Raw genomic sequence first — 22065 nt, 5'->3', positions numbered from 1 at the left:
GCATCAGACTTGAGCAGTTATTTTGCAAGAATAAATAAAAACAGTTTTGAAAATGCAAATCCAGTCAAAAAGGATTAATCAAGAGTCAGAGAGAGAATAGATACAAGAGAGGAGAATAACCTATGGAACACATATCAGGGTATGTAGAAATGAATGAGGGAAAATGATCTCTGGGAAGATATGAAGGAAAGGAAAAGGAGGGAGAAGAAGAGAGGGAAAGAAAGGATAGCAAAGGGAGGAGCAAGGAAGGAAAAAGAGTAGAAAGGAAAGGAAGAGAAGAAAGACATTTTTCATTGGAGACGAAGGAAGTTGAAGAAGTTCTTGACAATGTCCTCATGTTTTTTGGTGAAGTAAAAGCAAGTTATCTGAATCTTAACTACAGATTTCTCATAAAATAGCCTTATTTTTTTAGCAATATAAGAATTATCATGAAGGATAAAGAATATATCATTTAGTTACTTTTTAGAAACATGACTTCCAGGAAACAAGAGTTACAATATAGTATTATTTAAGGTAACTGGAGGTAACATATCTATGTTTGAGGGCAAAAGTAATAAATTTTAGGATACCAAAAACAGGCTGTAGAGTGAATACACATATATTCACACTTCAATAACACACAGCAACAAAAAAATCATTCCTTCCCAAAAGACACACATATTTATCACATTTATATCCATATTTATCTATGTATCTAAATTTACACAAACACATAGATACTTATAATTGACTAGAGGCTTGGTGCATGAAAATTTGTGCACTGGGGTGGGAGTTCCTCAGCCCGGCCTACCCCCCTCTCACAGTTCAGGAACCCTCAGAGGATATCTTACTGATGGCTTAGGCCCACTCCCCGGAGGTGACCGGGCTGTTCAGGGGAAGGTGCCATCCCCATCACTCTGCCACTGCTGCTGCCTCTGGTCTCCCTCAGCTGGAGGTGACTGAGCTGATCAGGGCTAGGCACCATTCCCATCACGCTGATGCTGCTGCCACTGCTGGCTGCCATGGCTGCCCTCCTTGGCCCTCACAGCTGTTGCAGCTTTGTCCAGAAGGACGTCCAGAAAACATCTGGTTTATTTGGTCTAATTAGCATATTACCCTTTTATTAGTATAAATTTCCTTTGAACCCATTTGAGAATGAATTGCAGACACCATTCACCCTTAAATATCTTAGTGTGCATTTTCCAAGAACAAGGACATTACCTGTGGTGATATAATAGCAGCACTATACTTAATAAAATTAGGGAAATTAACCCATTTAGAATGATAATAATTAATCAACAGTCTACCTTTAAACTTAGTTTTCCCAGTAATATTCATAATCACTATTACTTTCCTAGTCCAGTATTGAATCTAGACTCAACAATTATGTTTAGTTTTTATAGTTCCTTAGTGACAACCAGTTCCTTGGCCTTTATTTATTTATTTATTTATTTATTTATTTATTTATTTTTGCTTGTTATAACATTAATATTTTTGAAGATTACAGTCATTATTTTATAGAATGCCCTCAATTTGATTTTCTTTATGGTTAGATTCTGTCTGTACAATTTTGACTTGATATAAAAACATTACGTTCTCCAGTTCTCTTTGTATTTGCTGAGTTCTAGTATGGATGTGGAATATAAAAAATCAGCAAGAATTCTTCTATAATTCTTATTTATATTGATCAGAAATAGAAAATTCTTTTCAGTCATTGATAAATCAGTATTATTGTGTTGTTTTAGGGTTATGATGTGAAAAGACAAACTTATATAAGGATGAGAGTACTGTACATTACTGCTCTTTTTCTTGTCAAGGTCATATTCTCCCTTCTGGTTTCATAACAGATTGTCAAATGCAGCCACTGCCAGCCCAGAACAGCTCAACAAAGGAACCACTGGAAATAAGAACCCAATTCACTCTTCTCCCATTGGTGCTTTCCTGATGCTGCTTCCCAATGGCCAAAGCAGTGGTGAGCTGTCGAGTAAGAGATTGCTTGATGAGACTGATGCAGTGCATATAATTACCCTCACACAGAGCCACATGGAGAAGCTTGGAGAAGTGTGGCCCTGGAGGTACAAACAAAATATCCAACCCACACACAGCAACTTTTACTTTTTTAAAATGCAAATTTAAGGGATTCTTTTTGTGCTTCAAGTCACCATCCGCCAATATTTGGGTTTCCTTATGTCTCCTCCTGAAGACATCAGCTTATACTCTTTTCTTTCACCTAACAGAGACACAGCTTACTGTCAGCCCAGGTAGACCCAGTTGTGTGTGTATGTGTGGAAGTTTAGCTCCCCTTCTCCCCCAGTTGGTTGAATAAATATAGCTTTGTTTTGTTATAAAATACTTTAACAAAAAGTACCCGGGCAAACAATAAAATAGAAAATGTAATCTTTATTAGTTTTGCACATTTTTAATGTTGGTTAGCATCATTTAGGGTAACAGTAGCATTTTCCGGCATGCAGTTCACGAATACAGTTTATCTAAGTAGTTTTAAGAAAAAGAGGAGCCTACAGTTTGCTTCTTCTGTAAGAAACACAAAATGTCCTGATGTAATTGCCTAGATAAGTTCACTACTCTATTTTTGTGGGGGGAGAATGTGAAACCCACATCATATTTACTGCAATCTAAAGCAGCATGAGTCCAAAGAAATAAAAATATAAAAGAAGTTAGGGAAAAGGACAAAAATGAAAAAATAAACAATAAACACTACCTTCAATCAGCTAGTACAGATGCCACCAAAAAATGTAAATAAAATTTTATACCCTTTTCTGATTACAAAGCATAATTTGGATGTGAATTGTGAACCCATTTTGGCCCTTAAAATTATGAAATAATCTAAACTTAGCAAATGTAATAAAAAGCAGAAATACACAAATACCCAGTCTTGTTTTCATTTCTTTTTTTTAGCAAATTTCTTCCATTAAAAAGTACTATGGACAGAAAGTAAGAAAAGTGATTGTGATCTCAACCTGAAGGTAATTAATTTCCTCTTCATATTTATGTACATAATGCTGAAAAATAAAATAAAATGACTTTTTTTTTTACAGTATTTATATTTGCTTATAAAATTCTAAACACATTTTTAACAGGTTAAGCAAGGTTTTTTTGTTTGTTTATTTTTAAACATGTCTGTACAGTCTGGCTATACACCATATGTTATCCACTTAAAATTTAAAAATAACCAAAAGGCTATTAAAGTGCTGCAAACTATTGCTAAATGGCATAAAGAAATGAAGTCGGTTGAACAATTACCACTGACATACGGTTTCTCATAAACAAGATTCCGAGCCATGGGAGAAACCAGATATAGCAGCATGGTAATAAAAAACATGCATTTGTAGCATCCAAACTATTTATAATGGTACAGAATATTTTATATTACCTGTGTAAAGCTTGCACTCTACATTTTTGTGGTACATATTTGATGCAATAAATACTGTGCTTAGGTCATTATTTGTTTGCTCAAACGTGCACCACAGGGTAAAATGACTATTTACATAATAAATAGCATTTCAGTAACATATACAGCGTTGATCTTGCTGAGCTGAAGATGGCTAAACAAAGTGCAGGATTAAGCAGAAATTTATAAAGGGTTCTTTTGGTCAATTCCGTCTTCAGGGGAGAAGCAATGCTCATTATTTAGTGTTTGTTTGTTTTTTTAATACAATAATCAAAAACATAACATTATGATTCCAGACATTTGAATGAAGTTTGCACCTACTAACGTTTAATGGCCTACCACCCCCAAAATGATGTACTTGGTCTAGGGGCTGGATTTGAAAACAAAAAACACAAAACAAGATGAGCAAAGCACCTCCAGTGATCACCTGATTACCCCTCCGGAAACACGGATGGAATTTAAGAACTCATTGCTTTCCTCATGACCTTTTTTCATGCATGATCTCTAAGCGTCACAGGCCCTGATGCAAACCACGTCTTTGTTCAGTTAGGAGGGCGATGTGATGGCCATCACTCCCGGTGGCATACCTGGTAAAGAGGTTCTTTACTCTATTTCCCAACAGAAGCCCCGTTTACAAAAATAGTCACATATAATACACAACATATGGATTGGAAAAACAAACAAAACAAAAGATGAATCCACTAACAGATTTCGTAAAAATGTGACAAATGTGGCAGTTGAAATGCAAAGAGTGGATACAACTACGACAGACACTAAAGTGTTTCATGTTAAACAACCCAAATCATAGGTTTGCACCCCTTGGAACTGGTCCTCACATTCTGAGTAGCCGTTTTGTCTCTTGCCTTCAGCAGTGTCAGCTGGTAGTGAGAGCAGTAACCTCCTGTCATCTCCCCTTCTACACAGAGTTGCAGTTTTCTGACGAGGGGTCACTGTCTTATTGTAGGCACTGACCTTAAGTAGATTTGTGTAAAAACAGTCAGTTTGGCATTGACCTCCTAAAGGAGTCCTGTTGACAAAAAGACATCACCTTCACAGGCTTGTAAACAAATAGTAACCCAATTATTATTTATTTATTTATTTATTTATTTATTTATTTATTTTTGTTTTGTTTATTTCCCTTTGGCTTTTTTATCTTTGCCTTCTTGCTCGTGTTTTTCCACGATTGGCTTCGTTACCCGGTCATAGGAGGGTGGACAAGCTGCTGTGGACATGGTCAGATCAGTTTTTTCTGTAATAGAATTTTCATTTATTCTGTCAATGATCATGTCTTCTTTTCCGAGAAGATTAACCCCACCTTTGAGTCTGTTTTTGTTGTACATAAATGAAGCTTGTTTCATAGTTCGCCTCAAAAGGTGGCGCCTGTAAGCACGCTGAATAATGAGAGCAGACACCTCCTCTTGTTTTCGTTTTAAAGTTGTAGTAATTGGCTGGTAGGAGGCCTTTGATGGGTTAGAAGCCATGAACCGCTCTTCCATCTGTATTCGGAGAGCGTCCATCTCTCCACTCTCTCCCAGAACCCTCTTAGTAAAAGCAAATAGAATGTCAAGACAGTGGATCCGGTCGCCACTGACCATGGGCAAGTCCATGGCAATGAGCTGGAGTTTGTTGGGCTGTGGCAAATTGAGAGGGGGTTCAAGAGCAGCTGCAAACTGCGATAGTTTTTCAAACTCCATGAACTGGGTGGCATCGGGATCAAACTTCTCCCAGACCTCGTAGAACATCTCGAAGTCATCCTCACTCAGGGGCTCTGCGCTTTCCTCAGTGGCGACACTGAAGTTCTCCAGGATGACAGCGATGTACATGTTCACCACCACCAGAAAGGATATGATGATATAGCTGACGAAAAAGAAAATCCCGACAGATGGGTTTCCACAGTCTCCCTTCACTTGGCTTCCAGGGTTTACTTTATCGGGGTCACAGTCTGGAGGCCCGCTGTTGAGAATAGGTGCCAGCAGCCCGTCCCAGCCAGCAGAGGTGGTGATCTGGAACAGGCAGATCATGCTGTTGCCAAAGGTTTCAAAGTTGAACATGTCATCGATTCCAACTTCCCTCTTGACATAGGCAAAGTTGGACATCCCGAAGATGGCGTAGATGAACATGACCAGGAAGAGCAAGAGGCCGATGTTAAACAGCGCAGGGAGGGACATCATCAGAGCAAAGAGCAGCGTGCGGATCCCCTTTGCCCCTTTGATCAGACGTAGGATGCGGCCAATCCTGGCAAGACGGATCACTCGGAACAGGGTAGGGGACACAAAATATTTTTCTATCAGCTCAGCCAGAAACATGCCTGTAGATAAAAAAAAAATGAGAATGTCAACCAATGAAGAAGTTATCTATTAAAATAACACAAGTTTCTGTCAAGGCTCTAAGGTAAAGTTCAGAGTATTGATATGCAGTTTACATAACAATAAATTTAATGTATACACACACATATATAATTGTATATAATATAGATTATAAATAAACCAAAATGGCATCCAGTATTATGTTAACTCAATATTTGCAACAGATGGAATATTTCCAGCCCCAAATTCATATGTTAAAGCCTTAACCATCCTCCCTGTATTTGGAGATAAGGCCTTTGGGAAATAATTGGGTTTACAACAGATCCTCAGGCTGGGCCTTCATGGTGGATTAGTTCCCTTATAAGAAGAGAAACCTGAGAGCTTTCTGTTCCACTTCAAGCCCCCCTCCCCGCAGCCATGTGAGGACACTGTGAGAAGGTGGCTGTCTACAAGCTAAGAAGGGAGCTCTCATCAGGAACCCACCATGCTGGCACCTTTATCTTGGATTTTTAACCTCCAGAACTTTGAGAAAATAAATTTCAGTTGTTCAAGCCACCTGTTCTGTTAAAACAACATTCAGTTCAATAAAAATTTTACAGTACTTTTTTTGACTTTATAAACTATCTATTAGCCTACTTAAAATTTCCAGACTGAATCTTTAAAAATTAGTTAAAATTCTTAATTCTGGCTGAATAATATTGGCCAACAGTATAAGAACAAATTTACACGAATATACTCCCCCCCTGAAATTAGCAAACCACATATCCTCTTTTCAGTCCTTAACCATCTAAAATCATCTGCAGTATTTGATGCTATTTTCATCTCTCCATGAACTTAATACTTTCCCAAGTCTCCTCTATAATATTCTTATATATTTATTTATAGATGCTCTGGTGCATGTATAAAGGAATCTAAGGCTGATGATCTTTTTGGTGTCCTGTAGCTGATACTTGTCTCAGCCCTCTTCTTTTAAGCTTCTTTCTCCTCTTACCATTTAAATAATGAAATAATAATTGTACTAAAGAGGAGCTCAAGAAACCAAGTGCCTTGTAGTCACACTGTCTCATTCTGTACAGGTACGTAAGCCTACATAATTGTGTGTGTGTGTGTGTGTGTGTGTGTGTGTGTGTGTGTGTGTGAGAGAGAGAGAGAGAGAGAGAGAGAGAGAGAGAGAGAGAGAGAGAGAGAATAAGAAGAGTCGTAACTTTAGTACCCTATCCACAAAGGTTTATATGAGGGATTAGTGTAGGAATCAAAGGCTACATACAAATACGAATTGGATATCAATCCACTTCTTCAGAGAAGGAAATGAAATAAAAATCTGCCCAATAGAGCCGAGACCAGTTTGGCTCAGTGGATAGAGTGTTGACCTGCGGACTGAAAGGTCCTGGGTTCGATTCCGGTCAAGGGCATGTACCTTGGTTGCGGGCACATCCTCAGTAGGGGTGGTGCAAGAAGCAGCTGATCAATGATTCTCTCTCACTGATGTTTCTGACTCTCTATCCCTCTCTCTTCCTCTAAAAAAATCAATAAAATATATTTTTTAAAAATCTGCCCAATAGAGGTGCCCCATATTGGATGGTTAAATATTGGCCTAATCATATTATCTGGTTTAGGAAAGAGTGAATGCTTCAGTCCCAGACACACTTCTTTGTTTCACTGGAGCTGTAGTTGTATCTTTAACAAGATGAGCTATTGCTCATGTGACCTGTTGAAGGGTTTTGAACAAACATCAAATAATGTCCCGTGCCACCTGCACTTTCCCTTGTGCATCATTACTATAGACCCTTTCAGGGTAATCTAGAAAATCTATACCTGATACCCTTAAAGAACTTGTGATATGAATCTGGTAACATTTTGCTCTTATTTTTATTCTCTTCTCACTCTAGACTTTATCTTCTCTTGTCATCAACTTCCACTCCTATCTACTTGCTGATGACTCTATGTCTATGTCCATATCTCTGATGCAATGTATTACCTAAATACCAAACTAAATTTCTAGTCCTCTTATCAATAGAGCCATCTAGATATTGTATAGGCTATTAAATCTCAACATCTCAAAACATTTTGATCTTAGTTAATAGTACATTTCTATTTCAAATGAATGAAAGTTTATTATACTGACAAATAATACACCCAGTGTCTAAAATGAACAGAATAAGATACAATACTGTATGTACAGCAGGAGCCTCATTTTATAAGAAAAACAAACACACGTGGATGAAATACATTAACATTTTCTTAGTGGTTATCTCTGAGTGGGGGGATGACCTCTAATGTAAACTTGATTGTTCCCACTTTTACTTTTATTGAGCTGAACTTAAGAGACTTTAAATACTTCTTACCTACAATGGAGAGAATGACAACCACAAAATCAAAAATATTCCAGCCTATGGTGAAATAATAATGGCGGAGGGAGATGAGCTTCAGAACACACTCTCCAGTGAACAGCACAATGAACACCAGGTTGATGCGTGACAAAACACTAGTTACATATTCACTTTGGTCATCTGTTTCTACCATCATTGTGACCATGTTGAGACAGATGAGGATCATAATGCTTATGTCAAACACTTGTCTGGTTACAAAGTCAAAGACCATTCCTTGATACTTGTTCTGTAGAGAAACAGAAATGCTTTTAGCAACAGAATAGTTTTCCTGAACATATATATTTTTTAAATATATATATATATATATATGTTATTGATTTTTTTACAGAGAGGAAGAGAGAGGGATAGAGAGTTAGAAACATTGATGAGAGAATCATTGATCAGCTGCCTCCTATACAACCCCTACTGGTAATGTGCCCGCAACCAAGGTACTTGCCTCTGACCAGAATCGAACCCGGGACCCTTCAGTCCGCAGGCCGATGCTCTATCCACTGAGCCAAACCAGTTTCGGATGTTTTCCTGAACATATTAACATCTATAGAAGCACTTTCTCCATTGACTTTCTAGTATTGTACAGAATAACCATTGGCCCTGAATTTTGTAAAAGGTGGTTTATAATGCATTACTTTTAAAAAATATATTTTTATTTATTTCAGAGAGGAAGGGAGAGGGAGAGATAGAAACATCAATGATGAAAGAGAATTATTGATTGGCTGCCTCCTGCACACCACACACTGGGAATTGAGCCCGCAACTCAGGCATGTTCCCTGACCAGGAATCGAACCATGACCTCCTGATTCATAGGTCAATGCTCAACCACTGAGACATGCTGACTGGGCAATACATTAATTTTTTGAATTCGGTTATCTAAATTGCTGCTTACCAGTGTGTATTCCACAGAGTAATAATCTCTTCTCAAAAGGATATTTCTGATAAGAAACATTGCATAGTAATACAAATGCATATTAATGTATTAAGTTTATGAGAAGGTAAGAAATCCGCTTTATTTTGTTTTACCAAAATGTGCCATTATGAGTTGAACCATGCATCATCCATTTCAAAATTCAGTATCTAATAACATAATTATTTTGTCTTATTTTCAAAGAACTGTTCAAGGGAACTTGGGATTTCTAGGACATTTTGCATTTAAAGTTCATGTATGGCAGTGTTGATGTTTTTTCACCACACAGTCTTTGCTGACATTGTCAGACACACACTTTTGATTGAGTCTACACAGAGACAACCAGACCAGAAAAGCACTCTCTTATTCTCTGATGTGAAAAATGCATACCCTCAGCCCTGGCTGGTTCTCAGTTGGGCATCTACCATGCACCAAAAGGTTGCTGGTTCTATTATATTTCCTGCCAAGGCACATGCCTGGGTTGCGGGCTTCATCCTTGGTAGGGGATGTAGAGGAGGCAGCTGATCAATGTTTCATTCTCACATCGACATTTCCCTTTCTTTCTCCTTCTCTTTTCCTCTCTCCAAATAAAGATAAATCGATAAAGATATTTTTAAAAATTCACATCCTTTGTCACTGATCCTTGGTTCTGCTCGCCAGTTCTGCCACTGTCAGTCCCTGCCGGCCATTGTCTGGCTCATTTCCCTAGGTCACTGAGGAACTCTTATGACATCTTCTATCTTACGTTTTTCCTATATACAGTTGACCCATTTTTATTTCCACTGTTGGGGCTTATCAAGGGAAAATTTATTTTACTTATCATTCTCAAGAATGCAACTGCTGGCTAGCATATTATGACAGTTCACTAGTATTTTGTGTCCTTTGCCATTTAGTTTGGATTCCAACTGTATAATTCTAAATCCCTTGAAATTAAGAGCACATTTTCTGTTTCTTCTTTTTTATTTTTGGTCTCTATCTTCTTTAAAATAATTTTTACCATTACCATAAAATATATGAATTAATGATGTTTTAAAAAATTAAAGAAATATTTGAGGCTAGAAATGTTAGCTGCTATTGGTCTTGTAGGAAAACCTATGTAAATTTTTGTGTTCGGTATATTTCCCCCCCATGACATTTGGTATTTCTTACTCCTGGTCGAGGTATAGGCTTCTGTGGCTTTTTCGATCCTAATTTTTTCATTGCATTATAATATTTCTTCTGTTCTTCTGTCATAAAGATGTCTTGACCTCCAAAGTATAGAAAAGAAAAAACAAAACTGGTTAAAACTATGTCCCTTTGCACACAATATTTTAATGATAAACTTAAAATAGGAAAGGGGTAGTTCAAAAAGGAAACGGAAGCTTCAACCAGTTAGGATAATTATGCCTGTGACTTAAAATTTGAAAAATTAAAAGTATACTTTAGGTACTATAATCCTATTTAATTCTCACAATCATCTGATATTCACTTTATTATTTTCATTATCCTATATAATAAAAGGCTAATATGCAAATCAACCAAACAGTGGAATGGCTGGTCCCTATGATGCACATTGACCACGAGGGATAGACGCTCAATGCAGGAGCTGCCCCCTGGTGGTTAGTGTGCTCCCACAGGGGGAGCGCCACTCGTCCAGAAGCCAGGCTAATGGCTAGCAAGTGCAGCAGTGGTGGCAGGAGCCTCTCCCTCCTCCGGGGTAGCACTAAGGATGTCCGACTGCTAGCTTAGTTCTGCTGCCCATAGAGGATGAGCCTAAGCCATCAGTTGGACATCTCCTGAGGGCTCCCAGAATGTGAAAGGGCGCAGGCCAGGCTGAGGGATCCCCCTCCCGAGTGCACAAATTTCATGCACTGGGCCTCTAGTTACTTTATGAAGGAAAAATTCCAGAAACTGGGAGGCTAACTATTTTATTTCAGACCAAATATTAAGTGAGAGGTAAAATTTGATTCTTAGAAATGAAATACTTTGTTCATTACACTATACACACTGCCTTCTTGAAGTTAAAGACAATATTTTTTAATTCAAATGTAATAGTTAGCATATTTATATTGCAAGATGGTTTAGAGTACTCATAGAAAGGCATTTTCACTCTGCCAAGAATTGGTGCAAAAGTATGGAAAGAAAACTGAATGAGTTGGTAGAAGAGTTAAGGGATAAGTCAGAGATCATAAGTATGACAGGTATGTGATAGACCAGTAGATAGAGAGGATTTGGAACTCGAGCCTGATATTGTCTACAACACAATATTAGTAATAATTAAAGGGGATGGACCATGACTCAGAGGATGAATATCCACTCAGGAACCAGGAAGTTGCTGGTTCAATTCCTGGTCAGGGCACATGCCTAGATTGTAAGCTTGATTCACAGTGTGGGGCATGCTGATGGATGATGTTCCTGTCTCATTGATGTTTCTCTCCCTTTCCCATATATATATATATATATATAAATATATATATAAATAAATATATATATATATATATACATATATACATATATATATATATATATATATATATATATATATATATATATATATATATTGATCAGCTGCCTCCTGCATTCTCTCTACTGGGGATTGAGTCTGCAACTTAGGCATGTGCCCTTGACCAGAATCAAACCCGGGACCCTTCAGTCCATAGGCAGATGCCCTATTCACTAAGCCAAACTAGCTAAGGCAATAAAAATATTTTATTTTTTGTAAGCTGACATCGGGAAAAGGGCATATGCCTGGGTTTCTTTCTAATGTTCTCTTTCAAAAGATAGAAAATTTAGTTTCCAATTAAAAATAAAAATAAAAAAAACAGAAGGGAGAGAGGATTTGTAAGTCTATTCCCAGGAATGTGAGCAGTGTATGGCAAGAGAGAGGATATAAAAAAAGACTTTTTTATACCTACCCATTTGGTCTCTGAATTAAAGTATACTTTGGTAGTGAGAATACCTCAAATAATTTTACTGTCTTTAATGAGAGAGAAAATATTAGAAATACTTATCTTCTTTTTTTGCTGGTTGAAATTATCTATGATGACACCAATAAACAGGTTCAAGGTGAAGAAGGACCCAAAGATGATGAAAATAACAAAGTAAAGATACATGTATAGACTTTCTTCATACTTAGGCTGCAATTCCACCTACCAAAGGAAAATATTTTGTAAAATATCACAATACATATTGATACTAGAAGTCATTGGTACTTTTTCATGAGAACAGAAAATTCCTAGTAATATTCAAGCAGTAATTCCTTTCTCTCCAAATCAACTACCTCTAAAAAAAATCCGAAAGTGGTCTTTAAGGATATTTTTATGTAAAAAAATTTGGTTATCAGGACACTTAAAGGATCTACTTTTGTAAGTGTAAATACAACTATCATCTTGATATTTGGACAGTAGTATACAAAATTTGGAAAAAAAAAATTTAAGGTACTGAATTTTAATAATTTAAAAATCAGTGAAAAAATTTTACTTGAATTAATATGTGTACAGTGTTTAGAAGCAATCATTTGTGCATACATGAATTTATTCAGCAAACAATAATTGAATTATTCATTTAGGTTTTCAGCATCATATCTTTAACATTACAACATTCACTGAATTTTTTCAATTTAGTAGATATAACTAGAACTCATCTTATGAATCTAATTGATAGTTTAATATCTAGATTGTGCTTATTGTAAATTAGCATTGAACTATTATCTATTACTTAGTAAAGAAGTAAAGAAGTAATTAAACCTATGAGTAAAGTTCACTCATAGGTTTATGTCCTTCTAAAGACAACAGAGTTAAAAGCCAACCAAACACACAAAACAAAATAAGTAACCAAGTGAAATAACCCAACTCTTGAGCATATCAGGATGGCACTTAATATAAAACTAAAGCCACTTAGGAGAAGTGCATATCAAGAAAGATAAAAGTGAGCTATATACAGAGTCAGTTTAAAGATTATCGGGACAGTCTGTAATGATAGACTAAACAGATTGGGCTTCAGAATAAAAAACTAAGGCTTTTAGAAAAACCTTAATTTTGCAAAACTTGAGTTGAAAGGAGCATGGATATTAGTTCTTTTCTTGAGGCTAGAAAAAAGTTGTGGTAGAAAAAATCAAGTAGAGAAGGTCTTTACTTTTGGTGATATACAGTCTTAAAGGTATCTGTTGGCCGTAGAAGTGATAACAGCATTATTAAAGTATGGATACTAAAACAAAATAAAAGAATTAATTTGAAAGGAACTGTTATACAAATTTAAGGTTGCCTGGACAACAACATCTCAAACTTTCATACCATTCAATATGGGGAGTAACTATATATTTCAACCGCTTGCTATTTGGACAGTAGCTGGCAATCACATATATTTTCACATTTGCTCTTGCACACCAAAATTATTACTGATTATACAATTAGTAGGTAAGAGGAGAAAATAGGAAATATTTAATAGAAAGATATTTGTTAGTTATTAACTATATCAATATGCTAATTTAGTTTGCTCTTAAAATAGTTTTGATTTATCTTTGTAAGATATTTTTTATAAACATTGACATACTTGAATATTAATGTGAGTCAAACTTTTTTCTTTATTTTTTAAATAAATCATTCCATTTGGCTGCAGTACTCTGCTGATTTAATTTTAGCACCTAACAAATATTATCAAAGACAATATTTACAAAATACTTACATTTCTGGAATCAACTGCTGCATACATTATATCCATCCATCCTTTAAATGTGGCCTATAAAAAAGGACACACATGCTTTACTTTGGCATACAAATAATTGAGCTCTAACTTATAATAAATATTCTCACTCATGTATTTTTTACAAAGAAACCTTTTCCAAAAGACTTTCAAAACAAATCTGACATGGGTTTTGGACCAACACAATATCTTAGTAAGTCTTTTCACTTCTAGAACACATAATGAACAAAATGGTCATTAGATATCAAATACTTGTGATATTTGTGATTGAGAAATCACAAATATTTCTCAATTCTTTAGAGTTAATGAAATCATACAACTTAAAGTGCTCTCAAAATTTGGTAGAATACTTTTAGAAAGCTTTGCAAATACCACCACATTTGGCAATGTCTGTAGCAGCAAAACAATTACAATGATATGATCATCTGCTGAAATCTATCTGTAAGGTGAGCAAAATATCCAAAAGTTTAAGATTTCTCTTTTGTGTAACACTAAAGATTGTGCAGATATACAGGAATAGGCAAAAGTAGGTTTACAGTTGTGAGTGTATGAAAGTTTTTCTTGTATTATTTATTTGTATTACAATTCTTAGCCTACGTTTGCCCATCCCTGTGTATAAAATCAGAGTTGCAACTATTCTTTTAAGAATTTTGGAATATAACATCCAGAAATAATCCATTCTTCTCTATAATTTTTTAAGGAGAGTGAGTTAATATGGGTAAGAAAGGTGGAAAAAGGTACAGTAGACACTTGGCATTCATAAATTCAAGAAGGATCCTGAGTCTAATAGCTTATAGCAATTTGTTATTTGTCCCAGGAAATAAATTTTGAGCTATTAGCCTGAGAGGATTGTTAGCTAGTAATTTCAACTAAGCTTTCAGCATCTGTATTGCAACACAATACACATATTTTCATAACCCTGACACTTTTGAAGTGGTGGGTATTGTAGGAAGAAAGCCACATATGGGTATGATGGCTGTGAAGATCATGAAAGGACTTTTAGCTAGCCGAAACCGATTTGGCTCAGTGGATAGAGCGGCGGCCTGCGGACTGACAGGTCCCAGGTTTGATTCTGGTCAGGGGCATATACATTGGTTGCGGGCACATTCCCAGTAGAGGGGTGTGCAGGAAGCAGCTGGTCGATGATTCTCTCTCATCGATGTTTTTAACTCTCTATCCCTCTCTCTTCCTCTCTGTAAAAAAATCAATAAAATATATATTTTTTAAATGACTTTTAGCTAGAAAATAGAAGTTATTTGTATTCCAAAGAGGGAAATATTGAATGTATCAATGGTTGAGTTCAATGACAGAAGATGTCCATTACACAATGGGAACATAAACAGAGAAAGGTGACTCAAGGAACCACTTCAGTGAATTACTAAACAACAGAGAGGCAATTCTGTTTAAAGCTAAGTATAAAACTTAGTTTATTAAAGAGCAGAATTTATTTTATAGTTTTGTGCAGGATCATTATTCTATATTTTCAGAATTGTTTATTATTTTAAAGAATTACTTGAAGTTTTTAAATTCTATTTTCTCAATTTTATGAAGCGAGACACTTTCACAACTGTGGCCATTAGTTAACAGTTAGGCTAAATGCCCAAGGAAATACCATGTGTCTACTGTAACATTTAAATAAATCATACACACCATATTTTTTAAATTCCTATTTTAATTTATTTTAATTGCATAAGCATTCAGAATAAGTCAGCAACATCCACAAGAGCAATAAGAATTCTAACAAGGTGGGAAGAATGTGTAAAAAATAGTAGTACAGACACCGCTGAAAGAGATGCAAGAGACCAGTGAAGGTTGGTTTGTTTGTCTGGTCTTCAGGCTGAACAACTGAAATCATAACCTTGATGAAAAGAAATAAACTTCTGCCCTAAGAACTCTGTAAAATCACAAGGGGAGAACTTATACAACTTTAAAAAAATTTAAGTGGCATTTCCACGGCCTTTATTCACTGCTTTGTTGATGTGCAGCTGCAGCTATAAGCAGCATCATGTGAAAATATTTAAAGGGCCACCATCTTTTGCATTTTCATAAATTATATTATTATTTTGAGTGAACCAGTCTTAGAGACCCAGGAGTGAAAACATTACTGTTAAGATAAAATAGACTTAGGTAATTGTTTGAAAGGTCATTTGAGGAGTAACAACAGCTGCTTATGCTGCTTTTCTGTATCCAGGCATTATCTGGTATTATTTCCATTTCATTGTGAGAATCTGATCCTAAAACCAAAATATCATTCCCCAACCTTCAAGTTAATGCCCTCCAGAGTCAGTCTAATCAGGTGTATTGACTCTGTGTGCTTTTGTGTGTGTGTGTGTGTGTGTGTAAGGGTAGGGGGTGAGGGTGAGGAGGTGATCCCTCATTGAAACAAGCTTTTCAATTGCAGTAGAAAAAATAATAAACTTATTGTATTAATCAACCTTTTCACTTGGGAAGAGAAAGCAATATGAGAAAGAGAAAAAGACCTTTGGAATGAACTGAAATACCTGCCCACCATTAACTATGTCTGTATTGCTTAAATATATAGAGTTTCCACCCACTTGGGCTCATAAACTGGTACTAATGAAACAAAATTAGAAAAAATAAATGTTATATAATAAATTTTCTTCTTTAGTAGCTAAATAATGGATATATGTAATTACTTTGTTATTATTCTAAACAATAAACAAATTTCAGAGAAAAACAGTGTTCACTTACAACTTGAAGCAAAGAGAGATACCCAAATCCTACATTATCAAAGTTCACTTTCACATTTTTCCATCTTGCAGTTTCATTTCTTTCTATTAGCTTTAGGCAGTCAGAATGATTGTTCACTTCGGTGATATCAAATATTTCACCAGTTGTGGTGTTGATACAGTGGTAGAATTTGCCGGCAAACAAATTTACACCCATGATGCTGAAAATTAGCCAGAATATAAGACAAACCAGAAGAACATTCATGATGGATGGAATTGCTCCTAAAAGGGCATTCACAACCACCTAATACACAAATGGAAAAAAAGAGAAGTCAGAATTCTTGTTGTTTAAAAAAATAAGACACCCCCTACCAGTCTTTAATTTTTCACTATTGAGTCTATACTGGGAAAGTAAAATAAAACAATTTTACAATAAAATCTATTATTTCTTAAGCAATACATTTAGGGGAACAAATATAGTAATATGACAAAGAAACAAAAAGTTTAAAAATAGAGAAGGGGAAGTACTCAAAAGTTAAAGGAAAAGAAAAATTAGAGGATTTGCTGCCAGAGGAAGTCAGAATATGTGCTATTTATTAAGGAAAAAAATCATTAAAAAAAAGTAGGGAATCCTAATACAGACTAACTCATTAAAAAAAGGCAATATATTAAAAAACAAAACTAAAATATTTGAATGAATAGATGAATATACTCTAATTAATTAAAAATTAAGATATATAAGTATAAAATATTAAATACCTAACATAATTTTGTCCTTAATTATTCATGCATTGCTATGACTAATAATTTTTGCAGAAGAAGCAAGACACTTTAGCATTATGTATTTCATTAGATCATCACATCTTTATTTCAAGCTCCAGTCATGTCAGTTGTTTCATTTATTGAGTTTAATTCAATAAACTTATTTTAAATGAAACATAATAGAAATCAATTTCTTAGGAAAATAAGAAACGATGCCATATATAGTTCCCAAATCTGATGTGATTACATCAGGTTCTGTGCTAATTATCTACTCTTTCCTACTGAAACATGTTTCCTCCCCTTGTCTTTATTTCTTTATCATAAATTCAAAATCTGAGTTTTCATATTTGGCAGCATTGTAGAGGTGACTGTCCTTGCTTTCTCCTCCACAGTTCCCTCTGGAACTGTATATGAGTAGCTAAGAGGGAAAATAAAGCAGCCCCTAAAATGCTTTTCAGTAGCAGATGGCACCTCAGACTTGAACATTAATAGCTAAGTTAATTCTACCTATGAATCTCAACTGTTCTTGTCAATCTGATCCAAAGCAAACAATAGGCTTCTAAATATGCTCTATCCTCCATATGATATCAGTCTATTTTTAGAACAAAGTTTCTGAAAAAACATAGCAAATTTCAGATGCTTCTGAACCCTTGCTATTTAATTATTTATTAAAGTCTGTAAATAACTTGTAGGCCTTCTGGGGTTACAAAATAGTGTAATAAGTGGGCCAAAGGATACCGTAAAACCACAAATGACAAAGGTGGAGACATGAACATGAAAAAGTAAATCAGTTGAGTTATCTAGGCAGATCCGAATGATGTCATCTATGCAGCCTACTCTCCTTGACACATGGCATCTCGCCTTGTTTGGCTCTCCGCATTAATATAATTCATTGGAAAATATTTATTTTATACTTTATTTTAAATATGGATACACTTAGATTTCTCTTGGATTCAAAATTTGAAAGCTGAAATCAAGTTATTATTTATTTGCCTCTTTTTTTCTAAATATTTTGCCTACCATCCAGATAAAAAAGCTATTTCTATTGTGTACACCAGAGAGTACATGTTAAAATGTGTATTTTTTTAAACCAACAGCCAATTTAGAGCATGACCAGAGCACTGGTTACCTATACCTATTTCTTTTCATATCAATCTATAGATGTCATACTTCTTCAAAACCGTTATCATCTCTGTTACTTCTTTTCTATTTTCACCTCCACCATTCTAGTTCTGGCCTCTAAGAGCTTACACTTGGACTAGCATTAGAGCCTTCTAATTTCTCCTTCTTTTGATCCACGTAAGATGAATTAATCTTTTCCAAGTCTCACTTTAAAATTATTTAATGGCTTCCCACTCATTATAAAAAATTTCCCTACCTTGATATTAAAAATACTTTACAATCTACATTTCTAGTTTTAAATTCACTAGCCACCTACTCTTCATGGCAATCCAACTAATATAATTCCCCTGGAATTGAGTTGCCATTTCTTGTCCAAAATCCTCTTTACTTAAATATACTCTTTCTTCTCCCAAGCTTTATTTCAAGCAGCATTTTTTTTTTAATGGATCCTAACTTTACCCGCTCAGTTTAGCTTCCAAAATAAAGGTGAATGTTTCCACTTTTGACTTCAAGAATTAGAATTCCAGTGCTGGTCCAGGCCATAGAAATAATTTAGTATTATGTTCTCATTTGGTCAATGAGAAGTATGAGGCTAAGGTAAGTCAAGTTCAGAAAGGAGTACCATCTAGTGCTTTTTGCACTCAACTTCACTAATTCTCCTTAGAGTTCTTGCACTTATCTGGGACTCATATTGCTCTTCATTTGAGTTAATTACATTCTAATAACCCTCAATGATGATATGCTTTTTATTTTATTTTTTTAATTTAAGATGAAAAATATATTTGTGAATTCTCTAAGGCCTTGAATGCTGTGAAAATAGGAATATAACAGAGTGCTTTGAATAAAGGAATACAAAAATGATTCATTGAATGAATGAATGAAGTTTAGCTTAGCATTTGCTGATCAAAACATAATTGTTAAATGCTCATTGCGGATATGGAATGAGAATAAAGAGCTAGGTGCAACAGAAAATTGGGGGTTAGTTAATATGTCTGAAAGATTTACTTTGAAAAAGGGGACTTGTTTGGCATTACAATTAACCCAATGGAATTTATGGTACAAGTGTTCTGCAGCAGTGCCTTTCAGACATGATTGCAATATTGGCATACATTTGGCCCAGATAAAATGTTTATTTTTATGAAGGTAAAATAATTATATGTAAGAAAATATTCCACTAGTATTAGGGGATTTACTATACAAAGGTCCATTCATATTCAAAATTTTATTAAATTAGGCAATAAAGAAGCAGGGAGGGAAAGGGCTGTCTTTTCCCAAGAGCCTCTCTAGCAGTTCTTGGTTCAGCACAGAAGGGGGTGTATTAACTCTTTTTAGCCGCCAGGGAACTGCAGTAATTGGTTCCCATTTGATAAAGGCTCTAGGCAGCATTAACCTGAATACATTAAAAGGAATTGCTTGAGGTTTCAGGCTATGTAAAATGAGATATCTAATAAAGGAATTGTTTTAATGAATTAACATTAGAGATTGCTTCTTCTCACAAATGTTTTGTAAAACATCATCAAATTTCACTATTCTGGCACAACCCATTCTTATAAAAACTCTATTTTTGGTCCCTTATCTGCAGTTTTGATTAAATCAATATGAAACAAGGAATTGACAATTAAATATACTAATTAATGTGAGAGATTTTGATACATGAAGAAATGTCCTCTTATCTGAATGAATTGCCTTTGAACTTGAAATCAATACTACTCATGGATTCTAATGTTTCTCTAATCCAAATACAAAATAACTATGTGAATAAAAAATAAAAGTAGGTAAAGTAGAAATCACATTATTAAGTATGAAGAGGAGTCATATAATCTTTTTAAAATCTAATGCCTATATTTGTTGTGGAATTTAATTAAGGTAATTATTTTTGGAGGATATAATATATCAATTATCCATTCAAATACTCCAACCTTTTTTCTGCCTCAAAAAACAAAAAACAAAACTCTCCTCCTTGTACATTATTTATAAACTTTAAGAATACATAAAATGTAGATTTATTTTTATTTATGTTTTTACTGTGATGTCCTCTAAGATCCTAAGCAGTTAGTTGTATCTTAGAAGATATCGAAGTGACTTATTCTAAGAGTGAGCTCATGCATTAAATTCATTTAATTAATACATCTAAATTTAATGAATATTTAATTTAAATTTATTAATTTAAAGATCTTATCTTAATACACAGACTAAGACATTTTTGTTTGATTTCTAGGTGGGTGTATTAGTCTACATAATTCAAAAAAGTCCTTGTATATTAAGTTTCATTTAAAATATATGTCACATGTGCTTACTCAACTCTTTCATAATATATTTTTGCCTTGTTACATTTTTAAAGTAACCCCATAAACTTACACTTAATAAAAAAGTGAGAATGGTCACACAATCAATACCAGTCTTAAGAAACCAGAAATATTGTACCCTCACATCTGCTCATGTAAGTCAACAAGGCAAAGAATCAACTGCTGGCAAATGTCAGGACCCAGACCAATGCAAAAAATGCCAAGGGTTTTATGTCTCAAAGAGCATCATGAACTTGACAAGTTAAAATATTCACCCAATCCTTTTAAACCAAGGTCCCCCACCATCACCAATCAGTCAATCTCCCCATCAATAGATAGCTCAATATACACATAACTAAAGTATATTCAATGATACAATAAAAATATCAACAATTGGGGTTCAAATCCAGAGGGTAAATAAATACTCAAAGCTACTTTTCTCAAAAGGAAGTTCAAGACAGTTAAAAATTGGGAATTAGAATGTAAATACTATATTTTCCCTACTGTGGCACCCTTCCCAATCCCTCCCTCACCCACTACACAAAGTCACAGTGAAAGGATGAAAGGTAGCAAAAGGGGTAATACAGTACCCATAATAAAGGGCTGAGGGGAGGAACCAGCGCTCCACCCCATCCAAGTTGGAGCAAGATTATCCTATATAAAATAGAAATATATAGTTTGTTATTAGTTAGAAATCTGATATGACAGAACATTTGGTGTTACTTTTTTATTTTTATTTTTATGATGCTCTCTGTCTGTTTCCCTATCAATCAAGACTTGAGTTATTTGAAAAAGGTCTTTACCATTTCCTAGATTAGGAAATTAAAAAACACAAATTTAAGTACAAATTTTATTTTACTCTAGATAGTTACGACATCAATTCACTCAGTTCAATTTTACAAGTTGAAAAATTTGGACTGGAAATTTGAAATACAATAAATGTTGAAAAGCTCTCAGCCAAAATGTGCATAAAACATGCAAAACATAAAGAGCAACGTGATGATAATTTGTTTATTACTTTCTAACTTCCTATCAAGCATTGTGCAACATGCTTTACTTGGTAATGTCGCATAAAAGCACATGCTTCGGAGATGTGACAAGACAACAAAAAGAAAATGAATGGCTGATTTACGCTTTTACACAGCTATTGTGATTTTATGCCGCTAGGAAAAAGAATAAAATGAGAGTTTCTACGTATATTCAAATCTCACTTCCCAATTATAATTATCATTATTATCTCCATTCTCACCACCATCCTTGATTACATTTTTAAAAAAGTCAAAGATCCAAACACTTAGAAACACAAAAAAAACCCAGAATCTGTAATCAGATTATTTTGTCTCTACAATGCCAAATATACACTGAAATGATCAGCCATTTTAGGGCGGTGTATATACTGTCGTTATGAACCAGCAAGGAACCCATATCATAAATCTGTTAATTTAAATGATTAGTTCATCTTCAATCAGTATTTATAAGGAGTTTATGCTTTTGAAACTCCAAGATTCAAAAACAAATCTCTCCTTATATTGTAAAAAGCC

The 22065-nt window shown here is 34.8% G+C and overlaps 1 protein-coding gene across 4 annotated transcripts in view; it reads right to left on the bottom strand.

Moving 5' to 3' along the window:
* Positions 1-2359: 2359 nt before the first annotated feature.
* LOC118709625 (sodium channel protein type 1 subunit alpha) overlaps positions 2360-22065 on the bottom strand; it is a 101245-nt gene continuing 81539 nt past the window's right edge. For 3 of the 4 annotated variants that reach the window (XM_045575272.1, XM_045575273.1, XM_045575274.1), the window contains exons 22-27: positions 16378-16659; positions 13648-13701; positions 11976-12113; positions 10135-10239; positions 8040-8310; positions 2360-5696 (exon numbers count right to left, since the gene is read on the bottom strand). In XM_045575272.1, the coding sequence (XP_045431228.1) occupies positions 4519-5696; positions 8040-8310; positions 10135-10239; positions 11976-12113; positions 13648-13701; positions 16378-16659 (2028 nt within the window). In that variant the 3' untranslated portion in view covers positions 2360-4518. The remainder of the gene's footprint in view (positions 5697-8039; positions 8311-10134; positions 10240-11975; positions 12114-13647; positions 13702-16377; positions 16660-22065) is intronic. The other variant, XM_036421859.2, reaches the window with a different exon arrangement.

Source organism: Pipistrellus kuhlii, unplaced genomic scaffold, assembly GCF_014108245.1.
Source record: "Pipistrellus kuhlii isolate mPipKuh1 unplaced genomic scaffold, mPipKuh1.p scaffold_m20_p_7, whole genome shotgun sequence".
NCBI classification, from domain to species: domain Eukaryota; kingdom Metazoa; phylum Chordata; class Mammalia; order Chiroptera; family Vespertilionidae; genus Pipistrellus; species Pipistrellus kuhlii.
This window is presented reverse-complemented; position numbering and strand designations above follow the sequence as displayed.